Source organism: Notothenia rossii, assembly GCF_949606895.1.
Source record: "Notothenia rossii genome assembly, chromosome: 2".
NCBI lineage: Eukaryota > Metazoa > Chordata > Actinopteri > Perciformes > Nototheniidae > Notothenia > Notothenia rossii.
The window spans coordinates 64,271,754-64,288,488 of record NC_136904.1 but is presented as its reverse complement, the minus strand read 5'-3'; the positions used below and the strand labels follow the sequence as shown (position 1 = coordinate 64,288,488).

At 42.2% G+C, this 16,735-nt stretch overlaps 1 protein-coding gene across 13 annotated transcripts in view; it reads right to left on the bottom strand.

Moving 5' to 3' along the window:
• tns1b (tensin 1b) overlaps nucleotides 1–16,735 on the bottom strand; it is a 281,948-nt gene that overhangs the window by 136,437 nt on the left and 128,776 nt on the right. For 2 of the 13 annotated variants that reach the window (XM_079664771.1, XM_079664773.1), the window contains exon 1: nucleotides 5,728–6,322. The exons of the other annotated variants lie outside the window; for them this stretch is intronic. In XM_079664771.1, the coding sequence (XP_079520897.1) occupies nucleotides 5,728–5,748 (21 nt within the window). In that variant the 5' untranslated portion in view covers nucleotides 5,749–6,322. Of the gene's footprint in view, nucleotides 1–5,727; nucleotides 6,323–16,735 lie in introns of those variants that run through there. 13 annotated transcript variants of the gene reach the window in all.

Sequence of the window (16,735 nt, the reverse complement as noted above, 5' to 3'; positions counted from 1 at the left end):
CATGTTGTAGGGGAACTTGTATTCCATTGCTTATTACCAAAGATTATTTTCCGTGGACACTGACCTTAAACTGGGACTGAAATTAAACTGTACTGCATTAAGGCTGCGCACAATATCCCAGCCAATGAATGTGCTGGCATAGGGATGACTAAAGCTAAAAATAAAAATCTATAGATCTGTATATCCAAAAACTCTCCACATGGCCTTAACATAACAAATCTTCGGATGACTCTCATTGCAGGAGCCACATTAAATAAGCATCATGCTGCTTTGAAGCCAAAACAGGTCTTTCTGTGAGATGGAGCCCTACAACGGTCAAATAAGGCAGCCTACCTTAGTAAGAAAATGCTTCTACAGTATGTCTACTACAGCCATAACGAGACATTGGAATTGCAATTGGGGAAAATGTGTCATTTAGTGTCAAACTAAAAAGATGAGTCAAAGACTGGGAACGTTTATTTCCTCTCTTTCTGATGATGAAAATGCCAACGCAATTTAAGAAAGGCTCATTATACGAGGCTTGATTGCATAGAGTCATTTATAAGATTAGCCCTCATTACATGTTTGACTATAATGTTCCTTTTTAGGGGAATTATGAGAAGTTCCTTTATTTAAGGGGTATTAGACTGTGAGGGTCTACAGAAAGCTTTAGTCTGAGTGTGCTGGCACCACTGGAGGACAAATGGGCAGAAACGATGATTGTGGGAAAGTGGTTTCATTTAGAGTTGAGCTTTTCTTGAGTGGAAACCAACAAAGTCAACACAACGTTCTACCCAAAACGTCTAAAACATGCTCGGTGGAACACCGGTTTGAGTTGTAGCACAAAATAAAACCTGACAATGAAACTGACAACACTACATCAGTTCCAATTTAACGAACGAGGTGTGATGTGGTCAAAGTCGGTGGGCTTTTTGTCGCTTCTCAACGATACTGAGCTGTTACATACTCGAAGCAGGAAATTCGAAAGGGCTCCACTGTTCATTTTAACTGCAACATTAGTCTCCGGATATGCATTCTTCATACACTCTTTAAACACCTTCCTGTGGGCCCATGACAGCAGTTTCTCACATGCTCCAGACGACCTGCAAAGTAACCACCATAAGTGAAACATTATAAGCTTTGACTGTGCCTTCATTGGATACTATTAATCACACTAAGAGCCCAACTGTATGGCATGATGCTTTGGCACGGCTATAGATTATTTATGTGGCTAATGTATTGAAGGCTCACAGTTGATGCCAGCTTTCAGTACAGAGGACAAAGAGTATGAATAAATTGCTGCGCACAAAGCATTCTGTGAGGATAAAAGACATTCCAACGATATAACCTTATCTGTATTAGATTAGGTGGGATACTGTATGTATGATCCATGCATTGATTTAGCCTATGCTGTATATTCAAACTTTGAACTGGAGCATAACATTTAGTGAGTGTTGAAAAATGTCTCACTTCCTTATAATCCAATGTACTTCTATACCCTTGAATCAAGGACCAATGCCAAGTTTCTCCATCCTTCCATCCATCCATCAACCTATCCATCCATCCATATAGATGAATAAAGAAAAGAGAAAGGGAGAGGAACAATAGAACAAAGAGAATTACTCAAAAGAACGGCGTAAAGGAAACGAAGTTTTGGCTGAGACTCTCATCCAGCTTTCACACTTGTGTTTAACATGGGGAATGTAAACTGAAACAAATGTTCAAGTCTGACACCAAGAGTTTCACAAATGATGGTTATCAAACACAAGTCCTTTGCACAGTCATTAACTTGACCTGTATCAATGAGAAAAACCATAAAGAAAACAACTAAAACGCTATCAGTAATGCAGAGGGTTAGCTGTGTATGCACGGTCTGAAACACACATACACCAAGGCATTACGTCAGTAGGGAAGCATGAAAATTCATGCTGGTGGTTTTATACGGTCTACGGACCACTGCCATATCCAAGAAACTCACTCACACAGAGACGTAGTCAGTCAACACACACCTTCCAAACTGCCCAGCCCTTCCTATGTGCCCGTACTGCCCGCAGTGTGGTTGTGTGTCTGTGGTCAGGCATCTATCATGAGGCGCATGGAGGAGGGACGGGGGGTTGACTGGAGCACTGTTTCCCTGGCAGATGGTAATGATGAAAAATGTCTTCTCTGAAATCCAGTCCGGCACGGGCTCCCTGCCAGTGGTTGTATGCCATTCCCACAAAACCAGGAGTCATGGGTAATGCTGCTGCTCTCCGGGCAGGACAGGGCTGCGTTACATTTATGTTCGACTGGAATGCTTCCAAGGAATGTGTGGGTCACACATCATACGAGTGACGACAAATCTGATGTCAGATATTGCGTACTAGAGCATATGAGAGATGTTCAAATGCAGTGGTTCCCAAGCTTTTTTTAAAGACATATCCCAACAGCTCTATCAGATAAACTCAAGTACCTCTTCATCAACAACACTCCGAATGAGCTTTTTTCAATGTATCACTTAGTGTATTTGATAAAGGGTATTCAGGTATTCATTTGTTCTACTAGTGGTGGAAGAAGTAGCTATTTCAACCGTGTAGCCTTTGCTTCGGGTTAGATAACTATTTTGAAATTCATTATTTTTAGCCTACTATTTAGACGTCTCTAATCCATCACTAACTTTTTTTCAAACACTATCAATCGCAACAAATGTCTTTAAGTTACAATAGACTCAATATATATTTAATTTGTATATAACATATCAGTTCAGCTACAACATGATATTTCCATGGTTACTACAGATGTCACCCATATAAGGTAACTAGCAGTGGTCGAAAATCACTGTTCTAATCAATACTTTAATACCAACAATGGTTTAAATTACTTTATGAAGTGTAATAATAATAATAATAATAATAATAATACATAATATTTATATAGCGCCTTTCACGAAACCCAAGGTCGCTTCACAAGTCGGGCAGGGGGGGGGAGTAGGGGAAAAGAGGCAGACAGGTCAGGGAGGGGGGGGCAAGCAAGTAGCGGAAAAATAAAAATAAACCTATCAAACTAACTATATAGTGGGGAAAGCCTTGGTGAAAAGGTGCGTTTTGAGGGCTTTTTTGAAAGTGTCCAAGGTTGGGGCGCTGCGGATTTCTGGGGGGAGAGAGTTCCAGAGGGTGGGGGATGCTACACTGAAAGCTCTGTCACCGAAAGTCCGCAACCTGGTGCGGGGGGTAGAGAGGAGATCCTGTCCAGACGATCGGAGCTTCCGGGATGGAGTGTGGTGGCGGAGAAGGTCAGACAGGTATTGGGGGGCGAGGGCATGGAGGCATTTGTAGGTCAGAAGAAGGAGTTTATATGTGATACGGTGCTTGACTGGGAGCCAGTGGAGGTGGATGAGGGTGGGGGTGATGTGCTGCCAGGGCTTGCTGTGAGTGAGCACCCTGGCAGCCGAGTTCGGCACATACTGGAGCCTGTCCAGGGCTTTACTGGGAACCCCGAACAGGACTCCGTTGCAGTAGTCCAACCGGGAGGAGACGAATGCATGGATGAGGGTCTCGGCCACGGAATCGGAGAGTGATGGTCGTAGATGGGAGATGTTCCTGAGGTGATAGAAGGCAGACTTGGTGACGGATTTGATATGTGACTGAAATGAGAGAGTTGAGTCAAGGATGACACCCAGGTTACGGACTTCGGGAGACGGGGAGATGGAACAGCCGTCAATGTGGAGGTGGAGATCCCCAACCTTCCGGAGCAGTGCCTTGGGGGCCACAACCATGAGCTCAGTCTTCTTACTGTTGAGTTTGAGTAGATTTGCTGTCATCAAGGTTTTTATGGCATGGAGACAATTGACCAGAGACTGTGGAGGGAGCTGGGCAGATGGTGAGGGGCTGAGATAGAGCTGAGTGTCATCAGCGTAGCAGTGGAAATTGAGACCAAAGTGACGTATGATCTGGCCAAGGTGGAGCATGTAAATGGTGAAAAGTAGGGGACCAAGCACGGAGCCTTGGGGGACACCATGGTTGACTGGGGCCGGGGGGGAGGATGAGCCGCTGATGCTGACAAACTGAAACCTGGTTGAGAGATAGGACTGAAACCATGACAGAGCTGTGCCAGTGATGCCAAGGTTGTCGGAGAGGCATTTCAGGAGGACTGTATGAGAAACGGTGTCAAAGGCCGCAGTAAATGACTCACAAAACTCTGCAGTACCCCCCAGCTCTATTGAATGTTTTAGCTTCTTTTAGTCACAGCCAAAAATGGTCCTTATTTAGCAACCTAACATTTGGGCCCTATCTTGTTCCGGGGGGTCTGCATTAGAATATAGATGTAAGACCTAAATATAGTAGTGCTTAATCCAATTACCACAAACCAAATCCACTATAGGGGTACTGGCTGGCTTCTAGGTTTTTGGGGTTAAAGCTGCCATTTGTTCAGCCATGCATAGTTGTGCTTTACACTGTGCTTGGAAGTGACGGTGTACAAGAACAATGCATAGACAGTTGCAAGTGTACATGGGCCATGACGCTTTGAGTGATTTGACTCAGTTGACAGGTGGAAGACCGTTCTATAACATCAAAGAGATTATACTTGCAACATCAAAAAGTACCTGCCATTGTGTTGCAACAGCTCTTAAAAACTATAGTACATTAATGTTTTTATAAAAGCCACATTTGAAGGACTATTCAAGGCTTATCTTTCATTGTTTAATGTGGCGCTGGCAACACTCTATCTTCCAAATCAAATAAGAGTCCATTAGGAACCCAGGCACCCACAAAGACAGGGCTGACAGGAGAAATCACAGTTGTCAGCGTACATAACTACCTTACAAATCTCCTATATAATAGGAGCATAGAATATGTTCAACGTTTTCAAACTATGCACTTATTCTTTTTCTCCCCAATTTGAAGCAAATTGGAGGCAATTGTGACTCACTCTACTGTAAGTGCCAAACATTTCCAAGAAACTGCCGCGTTTCTCACGCCTGGGGCGATGTTTTCTCTGCAACAACTTTTGCAAGGTCCTATTGTGAAACACTGCGGCTGAGTTCATGAGCTGCAGACCCACCAACAATGAAATCATTGGAAGAAGGCTTACTTTCCCTCTTTCATAAATACAGTTTTCATAGATTAAATATGACTTTCTACTATAAAAGACTGATGGCAGTTTCTTTTCTAAACTGTGCTTTGACCTCTGGGTCAAAAAAGGGGGTAAGCTTAATAAAGTACAGTGAAAAACAGGCACACATGCACGCTACAGTACTCTCAATAGGTACTGAGAACAGACATAAGCCACCACTCTCATTCCAGCTACGACCATTGGGCCACCAACCACAAAACATGGTAAGCCAAGGAGACCACACAGACACAAGCAGTGCTTTACATACAACGTCTACAGTAATGCAACAAAAACGATGTTCTCAGCTCTCTTACATGCCTCTTCACACACATTCCTGTAATGCGTTCAGCTACACAGAAGAAGCGCAATGCACTGTGTCATCCAAACATGATGATTGTATTACTTTTCAGACACAGAAATCCACACGTTCTACTGTATGAATGCAAGTCAAAACTGAACACATGCAGTAGGACCTAGTACTGCTCATATGTCATACATGCTCAAAACAACAGACATAGAGCACTTCCTCCAAATAAAGCCATAATGCGGAGGGTTTGCTGTGAAACAGAGCAGAGCCAACACTTGGGACAGCCCGGTGTTCTGATACCAGACAAGCAGCAGCTCTCCCCCCCCCTCATACAAGCACACAGTCCTTACCTGAAACACTGCGGTGGCCATCCTGTGTTAGTGTGTGTGTGTCGTTCTGTCTCTCACTCTTTGGTTCTCTTAGTGTGTTAGTGCTGCATCGTCCCTATCCGCTCCGTGCAGCAGAGAGGATTTTTCTCTGCGCTCCGACCAGATGGCTAAAGCTAAATCCACTGACTGTTACCTTGGTGCAGCGCGGAACTGGAGGAGTGTACAAGTGTGTGTGTCAGAGAGAGAGAGTGTGTGATTCAGGCTCCAGGCTAATAGGTCTGGCAAGTCTCTCCCTCTCTCACTCCTCCTCCTCCTCCAAGAAAATGTGCATAAAAATGTCTAAAGAGTCTTTATGTGAGGGGGAGAAGTGCAGCCAAAGGCAAATCTTAACATCCCACAACTGGAAACGGCGCAGTGCAGCACTCAGCGCTGAATAAGCAGGCAAAGTCTGGCTACAGGCGATTTCCCTCTCTTTCTCTGCCTGGGTTTTTCTCCTCCCTCTCGTTCAGTCCGGTTTCAGCCTCCTCCCAAAACAGGGGAGACACATGAGTGTAACGAGAAAGGAGAAATATACTGAAGTGAATTTCCCAGGGAGATCAGGGGGCACGGGACGTGAGCACGGGAAACAAAAGCACGGCTATGTTCTTCTTCCTCTGTCTGTCTTTCTTTGACACACACACAATCACACACCCACTCCTTCCTCACAAGCTCATTCTTTATTCGCTCCTTGTTATCAGCTTCTCAAGTTACAGGTTAAATATGAGTTGCACCCCCTACACCCGCCTTTTCTGTCTGTTTCTCTCTTTCTTTGACTTTCCCTTTCTCTCGCACACACACACACACACACACACACACACACACACACACACACACACACACACACACACACACACACACACACACACACACACACACACACACACACACACACACACACACACACACACACACACACACACACACACACACACACATATACACACACACACACACACACACACACACACACACACAAACACAGAAACACACTCACTCTACAGCTGCACAAGAGAGAAAGTACTGTACCATGAATGAATCCATTGACTTCACTGGAACTCCGTCAGTCGACAGTGTCAACAGCAGTGTGGAGATACACACTTATCGGTCTTTCAGATCGCAGAGACAATTATTCATGAGGGCCTTATTCCAGGAGTTCAGTCTCTTATTGATATGCTATTGTTATGAGATATGGATGTGAAGTTTAAAACTTAACAACACGCACGACAATATAAAGTAATGTACAATTCGGTGAGAAAACTGAAGTCAACTGGTAATCACAACAGTACCTGTCCCTGAATCTAATTCCTTGGGACTAATACGAAATATGTATTAATCATATTTAAATTTGATTGTATTCATCATTTTTAATTAGTTTTGGGCACCCAGTTCCTTCATCATAAATATGTTAAAGGGGGAGACAGAGGGGATGACCCATGTAAATGGCCCCCAGGGCGGAGGCGAACCCCAGTCAGCTGGGCGAGGACTTGGCTGGCAGTTCATTAGCTGGCAGTTCTACCAGGTGAAATATCTGGCGACCCTAATTGTTGTCCTTTTGGTCAAAATAAAATGTGCCTTTGCATCTGCTGACTTGATCCTTCACTTTCTTTCACTGAAGAATTGTATCTACTCCACACTGTATCCTCGCAAAATATACATTAAAATAACGAAATGTATGACAAGCTTTTTGTAATTGTGACAAACTCATTTGCTTCCACATCGGAGAACTTGATTACATTTAAGAGGTTGGTAAATGCCCTGCTCTGATGTTGCTACGGTGACGTTTGACCCCAAAGAAGCTGATTCAGTCTCTTGATGAGGCTCACTACTTCAACTTCCTGACACTCAGTCAATCAGATGATTTGCTGTGCTGCTTGGAACACACAGATATAAATGTACTTAGATGACACATTATGTCACATTTTAAAAGACTATTGGTCCTTTGTTATTAGCCTGCAATGTGTGAGTCTTCTGACAACCAAATGTTCTCGTCTTTAAGGCTCTTCTGATTCTCTGTTTGTACACAAGACAAATATAGTGCACTTTAATATGTATATTATCCACTTTATCAGGATATTCCTCTATAAAAGCAACATATTTTGGGCTTAACTGTATGTCAACCAAAGCAAGACTATCAAACCAGATAACCAATGTTCATGAGCCTTGTCAAACCAAAACTCAATCCTGACTTTTGTTTGACTTACTATGGATATGTAAAGTAGCATGCAACTAACAGCTACATGTAACTCAGGTGTAATAACCATGTTTATTTTAACCCCAATATTTTCCTGACCATAACCCCAGTATGTCGGCTGCCTGCAGGGGCATGCAGAGGAATATAAATCGTTGGGAATGCACAACAAATGCAAGACATATCAAGCAAAACTGTTGTATGAGGATATGCTAACTGTCAAATCACAAAAATTATACTTCTCTCATTAGATAGAACAATTGAAATTCTGTGACTGTGAATCAAAAGCTGTCTGTGACTTGAAATGTAATGAATGGAATCCAAACTAATTTCCCCAATACCAAGTTTGCTATTAGTCAACATATCAATGTCTAACCATTTGAATTTCATCCACAAAGTGAAATATGAGCTTTAAAACACTGGCTTCCATGTCACGTGGAATCAAGATGAGAGTCAGGTTGTAAAGAAAGTACAATAAGTGCTCTGGCATTTTAATTTGTTTCCTCCAGTAGCAGACAAAGGGGCATTACTGAAGAATGTTTGGTACAAATTTGTAGCACATTAAGTACCACGCCTCAACATGGAAAGAATGGTCACCGTCTTTGATGTTGCTCAGAAGTAATTACACGGAGGGTACTTCTAATAGCAACACCTTTAGCTGGAGCCGTGTTCTCCAGATGTCGGCCCAGAAAGCTTTATTTTATTCGCTATTAATGACAAGGGCCAGGAAGGAAGCGGGGGCTGCCACGGAGGAGACGTATGCTTTATGGCACCAAAACAACATGCTTGTTTATGTGAGATGCACGCCTTCATGTAGGGATCAGGCAGGACAGTAGGAGTGGGAATCCCCTTGTTTTGTTTGTGGCTGTGTTTGTACATGTGAGTTAATGCACTTAGAGCTCTGCGTTGCCACACTGCAATGCAATTATGTATAAAGTACCAACAGTTACGCTATCTGTCGGGATTGCAAAGCATGGGAATGTAATCCGTCTGTGTTTGAGGCCAGTTTGTTTCTCTTAGTCTAGTCTATTCCCTGTGACCTTGCTTCTATTACCCTCATCATCCAGTGACTGCTGTCTGTAATCTGAAGGCCAATGATCCTTTGTTCTAGCATGAGAAAGACATGATTTCAAGTCAATTGGACAGAGGAATTGTTGCTGGATCCCCAACATTAGCGTGAAGCCTTACTGTACGTAAACAGAGAAATAAGATGGGGTGTCACTGTTCTTACATTTTCAATCATTGAAGACTATGTGGAAATGTTGAGTAAGCAAACTAGAATAAATTGTGATGTATTGGTCCAATAGAGTGGTGCATTGATGACATATTTGTGTAGACCACCCCGGAATTAAGCGTCGCAAAGGCTCCCTCGATAACAAAGCAATGGATTTGATATAGCAGAAAATAAGAAGGATAGATTACAGTATAAGGATACATCGACGTTATTAGCACTTTGGGAATTTTGATGCATGAATGCAATTGCCAGAAGAAAAAAGCTAACTTTATTCTGATACTTGTTAGCAACCCCTGCTTATATGACATGTAGAAGCTTCAAACATACACAAGTGGGGTATTTACTGATTAGTTTCTCTTCAGCTCGTGTTAACCACTGACCTTATTTTTGGCATCTAACAAAAAACAGGTTAAAAAAACTGCTGACTTCGAGACAAGTGATCCGGAAGATGTGAAATGCTAACTAATTTCTGGGTTTGAGGACTTGTCACACTTCATGTGAATTTTGCAGTTGGCTGAATGACAAGGAACGTAAGAAGTAAGGACAGAAAAGAAACAAAACAAGTACAACAGTCTTGGGAAAAGTGGCATAGAGAGGAAGAGTTCATGTAGGATAAATTAAGAATAAGACAGAAAGAAAGCGAGGGACGTAGAGAGAGTATTCTTTCGGGTGAGGTCCAGTTTCATGAGTCTGACTCAGGCTTTCCCAGGCAGCAGCCGAGCAGCTCCCTGTCCCCCAGCGGCCAGGGGAACGTTCCACCAACGCCCATGCAGCGCATACAGACCAGATTTAACATGGATTTTTCTCCTGGATGGTCATGATCAGACAGAAGGAGCACAGACACAGTGGAAGAACATAGATGGAAATGGAAAAGAGATGGACAGGCTGGAGATGTATGGGTGGGGATGTTGAACAACAAACGTCTCCTTCAGAATGTACTGAGGAGGTGTCGAGTCATTTCACACAGCTGTTGTATTCAGGGAGATTAGGGGGTGCTTCCTCTGCAATTGTTCCTTATGAATAATAATGGATTACCAACTTTGTAGGGCAATTACATTTCCGGTAATTTATGCAACGGCATGCTCAGTTATTCCCTTAACTTATTCCTTCCACCGCTGTCTTCTGCTTCAAGTTGGCCCATTGTTGACATTCTTTCCAGAAACTCTTGATTACTCCATCATGTTAAAGGCTGGGCGTTCCTGTTTGTTTTTTCTGCTGTATCTATGCACATGGAGCTACCATGCAGTTACTAAATACATGGCTATAAGCCACTGCTGCTTGTGTAACCGCTTTACTCACACACTGGAACGGGGAGAGATGACAGATGATTGTTGTTGTTTTCCATGAAGACTACAGATCAGAAGGCCTCAGTTTTGTTTCTCTGAGCCGCAATCGTTGCTGTTAAGCTTGTTATTGAGCTTAAGTCTGCAACAGTATTTTGTTCTCGTGGTCAAAGTTAAAGCTGCACAGATAGTTATTGTTGCAATGGATTAAATTAGGTATATGTATTATGAAAGGTGTCTCGCTCAACAAACCCATAGAACTACTGTATCACTCATTGAGCTGTTTTTGTTTGCTCTCAACAGTCGCGTAAACACAGTGCCAGAAACATGACTGCAATGTGTGATTGCTGTATGTTTAAATAACTAACTTTTAGCTTAACAAACTGGGCGCTTTGAGGAATATATCTTCGATTAGCAGGGTTCATTGCGATAGATATTCTTCCAATAACACAATACGAAAAAAGAAAAAATGTATTGTCATTGTCAATGTTGTCATTTTGTGTTTCTAATGTAATGGTATTGGCTAAAAAGAGGTGTGGAGATGGTTCCGGCTATACACATTTCTTAGCTTTTCTTAACTCTGATTCAGCAAGCCAACAGCGCTAAAGTTGGATTTGTTTAACATCTAACTAACTAACTAAGCGAGTAAAGCGTTTATTTTGGCCAAGCCAGTTGGTGATCATTGAGACATGTTGGGTGTGTTTTATTTTGCTACTGTTAAGTTTCAATGATGTGTGTTCTACTCAGGGATAACAAGGCAATTCAGCTTCACATATAAGGGCAAATACATCGGCATCTGTCGGTTTTTGGGTTCACGTGGCCAGTCGAGAGATTGTAACATATCGCCCAGCTTCTTAACCTTTTTGATGGTGTGATCACTTTATAAGGCTATTATATATGTCGATGTTGGGTCTACATCCTGTTTGCTGCCCCCCACTGGCAAGACAAGCACAGCTTAGTGCAGCTATCTTCTCCAGGACTGCACTACCTTTAACCTTACAATACATCTCTAAAAATAACAACATTTCAGTGCAAATATTTTGTCTCAGTGAATCATTCTCCTCATGATCTGAAACGTGTCTTGTTGAAACTAAAATACGAAACATAATTTCTCAAATGAGAGGCCATATGATTTATGCCGTGCTCGTGTTGTTGTGTTCGCTCACCGGTTGCTGTCCTGAGAGGAGGGCAGAGCAGCGAGCATGTGTTCTGTCCTGTGACTGCTTATTCAATTAGCCTCAGAGCTGTCAGCCTGCTCTGTATTTGATCAGACTGAGCTGCTAACTAAAAAATACAGTACGTGCAGACACACTGGCAGAGACCCAGAGGAATATTTTTATTATGACGCCCCCCCATCCATGTTTTCTCTCACTCGTTCCTAGCCCCTCAGTCTGTCACAGCGATATGACTTTAACAGAAGTTCACCCTCCCTCTCCTGCTCCCTCCTTCTTACTGTAACTCCCATTTCTCACTATCTGTAGAGCTGCCGCTGCACGGAAGAGGAAGGAAGTTGTTCATGTTGTTACTGGGATTCAAAACCACACAGACATATTTGAGACCTCACCTTGGGTTATGTTATGGCTCCTGTTCTTATAGGCAAAGAACAATGTGTTGCGTCTTTCTAATAATGGCTGGTCTTTGGTTTCTCTATCACTCTGTAACCTTTCAGTAAGCATCAAGACACCTCATGTAAGAAATACTGAAAGTTTTATAAAGAGTTGAATTCAGGAAGACATCATCAAGTCTTACAAGTGGCAGAGAAATGAACTTCAATTAGAGAGGGACGAATGAATGAGCCTCTAACAGCAGGTATTCACAGTTCTCTGCCTTTATGACTAACATCCTGAGAGCCCTTGCCTGTGCCAAAGACACAGTATTAAGTGACACATTTCCACATCTTCCAAAGTGTCCAATTGTGTTTGCATGATAAATCAGTCCTGGAGCAACGCGTGGTATCTAAAGGAAGTAACTGAATCGGGGGAGGAGGTGAATCATGCCTAAAGAAAGAGGTAATTGAGTGTGAATACACAAATATGTGTTGTGTTTGTGTAACTGTCAATTTCTCTTTAAAACTACCTAAAGTTTTAAGTATGCTAAAGTTCATTGTTGCTGGAATAGTTCATTGAGATGTCCATCATTGATCAACAGACATTTATTAAATACAATTTTAGATGAGCAATTCATTGTTTAAGTCATTGATGTCAAACATACTGTAGGTAGGGTTTACCAAATTCACCTTTTGACTTGAATGCCAATTTGAAATCAAGAAACATGGGATTTGTTTCCTTTATCAGGGATATGGTAATAAAGAAAACAAATATTCATTTTGAACCTGATGGTGGCATTAGATGGAAAATGAATGGAACAGCAACCTTAATCTTGAGAGGAATGTGGAATTTCTTGGCAATAAGTGTTGTGACAATTCAATCAGTACCACAAATGTGAAAAGTTAGAGATGTATCTATGTTATTAAGATTCACCATCCGGGAACCATTAACGTGAATCAAAAATGTTATGGCAATCCATCCAATTCCTATAAAGATACTCCAGCATAGGCTAAAGTGAAAAGCCAAAATAACCGCTCTGGTTCCAATTTCTCTAATCTGAAGATATGCTGCTTCTTCTATTTTAGATTATTGTAAATGTAGAGGCTTAATGTTTTGGACAGTTGTTACTTATGCGTAGACCTCTATCCTGCAGATGAAGTATGGTCTCTCTAAAGACTTCTGCCTTGTGTTTGAAGCTCCTGGTGAACACCTACTGTCTGCAGATATAAATCCAAGAAGCATCAACAGGTGAGGGCCATCTGCAAACCCATTGTTCAAAAACAGACCTCACATGTGTGGCTACAGGTGTTTGGATGTGTCAAAAACTTGGACTTAAAGGTCCCATGTCATGGCCATTTCTACTGATCATAATTCCATTGTTGAGGTATACTAAAATACATTAATATTGTGCAATTTTCCAAACTCACATTGGTTTCTCATACAGCATCTCTGTACAGTATGTGTATTCACTCTCTGTCCTAAACGGCTTGTCGGAGCTCCTGCCCAGAGCCGGACCGACCCATTAAGCGACATAAGCGGCCGCTTAGGGCCCCGCAGCCCCCTAGCAAAAAAAAAAGAAAAAAATTGAAAAAAAAGAAAAGAAATTATAATCTCAGTACACCGTCGCCATGATCAGTATGTTTAATTAATTGAGTTAATATGCCTACATTGCCTACTCTCAAAGTCATGCATTATATTATTGAGTCAATAATAATTATATTATTGAGTCAATAATATAATACATTAACCGTGCTTTACCTGAACCTCATCATGACACTAGAGAGGACGGCAGGATTGTAATTTCCCGTGTTCAGTGAATGAGGCAAGACACCAGACCAACCAGAGAGTTGAATGGAAATAAACATCTGTCTTATTGGCTGACAGGTACCTATCCTGTGAGCTGTGACAATGTTTAAAATAAACTGTCAGTCGGACTCAGAGTTTTTGAAGATGGACATAAGAAAAACATTTATTAAAAAAGACGACAATTCTCAAGTGGTGGCTCACACAACAACCCCAGAGCCACCACCTGAGCCAGGTAAACAAGGTATGTAAATGTCAGTAAACTTCCAAGTTATGCGAACATGTAAGCAAAGCATAAATTACAGCTACGTTGACGTTACTTTGAATCACGGGCGTAAGCTAAACCGTTAGCAAGTAGCTATAGCTAGCCAGATATATTAAATAAACAGTTTGTCATACAATCTAAATGTTATGTTTTTTTGCGTTACCTGGTGATTTCAAAGAAAGCTCTCTGGTAAGTGTTGACTTACTGTCAGTGTTCGACATGAAGCTAGAAGCTACCTTACAGTACACAGTTGATCCTGTCAGTTAAAGTGTTTCATAGTTAGCTTAGCTAAGCAGCAACCTAGCACTGAAATATATGGATGTTATGTGACAGTATTTCAGACAAAAAGTCAGCTGAAATTGTGGCATAGTTGCCACTGCTTTACGTGTCGACAGCATATTTGAACGTATTAGCAGTAAATGTGGCTGTTTGGCCACTGACGTTGCCATAACAACACCTGAATTTAAATATGCAACCTCTTTTTGTGACAGATTTTTGGAATGATATTCCTAATGACTGCTAGTTTCTATGTGAACATTATGAGATGGACAGCCAGAGAGAATAAATGAGAAACAGTTATGAAATACTATATGACAAAACAAGAATACAGTTTAAAAGGGGAGTGATTTGTATAATATAAGAAAAAGGAAATCTGATTACAGTTCTGTTTCATATGGGAGTTGAGAGATGTATCCATAGATCTCCTAATTTTGCTCTCAAAGTGCACCAGATTGATGCTTTTAACTTCAATATTAAAAAAAATATCTTCCCCGGGGAGCATGCCCCCGGACCCCCCCTAGCAGAGGTGAGGACCCCTGTAAAGGAGGTTAGGTCCACGGTGTTTACATGCTTATTTACAGAATATGTGTGCTTATGCTAACATCATAAGACAAAAGTTGGTTCCGTGTTGTGTGTAGTGAGAACGCACTAGAGTGAGGGGGGCCCCCAAGCCAAAGCTCGCTTAGGGCCCCCCCCCCCTGTGAGCCCAGTGGCCATCTGCGAGACAGCAAGACACAGCGAAACCCAGCCCGGAAAACACACACACCCGCAGCTAGTGCTGCGTACCGGTACGCCGAACCGGTACTGGACTTGTAAAAAGTTTCGGTTCAAGTCCGGTTAAAACCGGAACGTCAGGAACCGGTACTTACGTATATTCTCCTTTGTGTTGTAAACCATCTAAAACCTTCCATAGATCGAGAAATTTGCGCTGAGAAAAGACGAAAAACATTGTTTTGGCTTCTGATATGGCGGCCATTACTGAGCTCACGAAGTCTCGCAAAATATCGCAACTGCTCGCGAGATCTGTGTGACGTCAAGGGAAGCTGGCTTAGACATAGTGGACACTGACAGCGTGGGATGCTGGTTGCCATATATGGTAGTGTAGCTAAGCTAACTCCTTTGTATGTATGGTGATATAGTGTCTGCCGAAAGAGCAACACTTCACCCAGACAATGTCAAAATGCTGTTGTTCTTGAACAAGAACACATAGACTTGTACTCTTGCATATTGAGTCTTGTATGTACATCACTATGTATGTAGTTGTGTTGTGTAGTTAGTAACACATGTAGAGTTCTAGAAAAGACATGGTGTAGACACAAGTTGGAAGGGGGCACAATAAACCTGACGAGTTTGAATTTGAGTTGATTATGAGTTTATTTTCAATTGATAATTAGCTCACAATAAGTTCACTTTATTTACTCACACCACTTGACACAAGTCCGGACTTATAAGTCCGGACCTGAACCTGAACCTCTGGACTTGAGTCCGGACCTGAATCTGAATGTGAGTCCAGGTACACAGCACTACCCGCAGCCTGGCTGGGAGTTTGTGTATGTGCCCAGGCTGAGTTCCGTGGTGTCTCACTGTCTCGCCGACCCCACACCATGTGAGCCAGCTCACAGTGTCCCGCTCCTCGCAGCAGCGAGCCTCGCAACGTCCCGCCGAGTGTGTGTGTGTGAGGAAGTCCAAACGTAACGGCTCCGCGGAAACGTAACGGCTCCGCGGATTGGTCAATTTGGACCAATCTGCGGAGCCGTTACGTTACGTCACTATCCCCGAAATACGTCACTATACCCAATAAGTAAACAATGGAAAAAGAGGAAATCTCCAACGAGGCGTTCTGAGGCAGCATAGACAGGTCTTTTCTGTATTAGAGTTTTACTCGCAACAGGGTGAACTTTGAGGGTTTGTGACTCTGCAGACCGTTTACGTAAAAAACAGAAAAGCATGACATGGGACCTTTAATAAAAAATGATAGATATATAGTTTGCTTTATTCTCTACTGCACCAAGCACTTTCAATCTCCAGGTGATTGCTCAGAAATGTAAAAAATGTCTGGAAACAGTTGCCTCTAAGATGCATGCAGTGCCAAAAGGAATGCTTGTTTGAATTAAATAGGTTTGTAGTTTTATCCAGAAATGGAGAAAGCGTAGGTTATCTAGTGTGTCCACTGCCTTGATTGATTATCCTTATTGTAGGCAATTTACTATTTGAATTCCTCATTAAGGTCTATTCACATGTGTTTAAATGGTGATCATTAGTCAAGCATGAAAAGACTCAGAGCGACCTGACAACCGGTGTTCTTTAAAAGTGTTTCCACATTCTGGGATACAAAGAATTGTCAAACACGAAGAGCAAGATGAGGACATATCCATCAGCATGCTGCAGTTC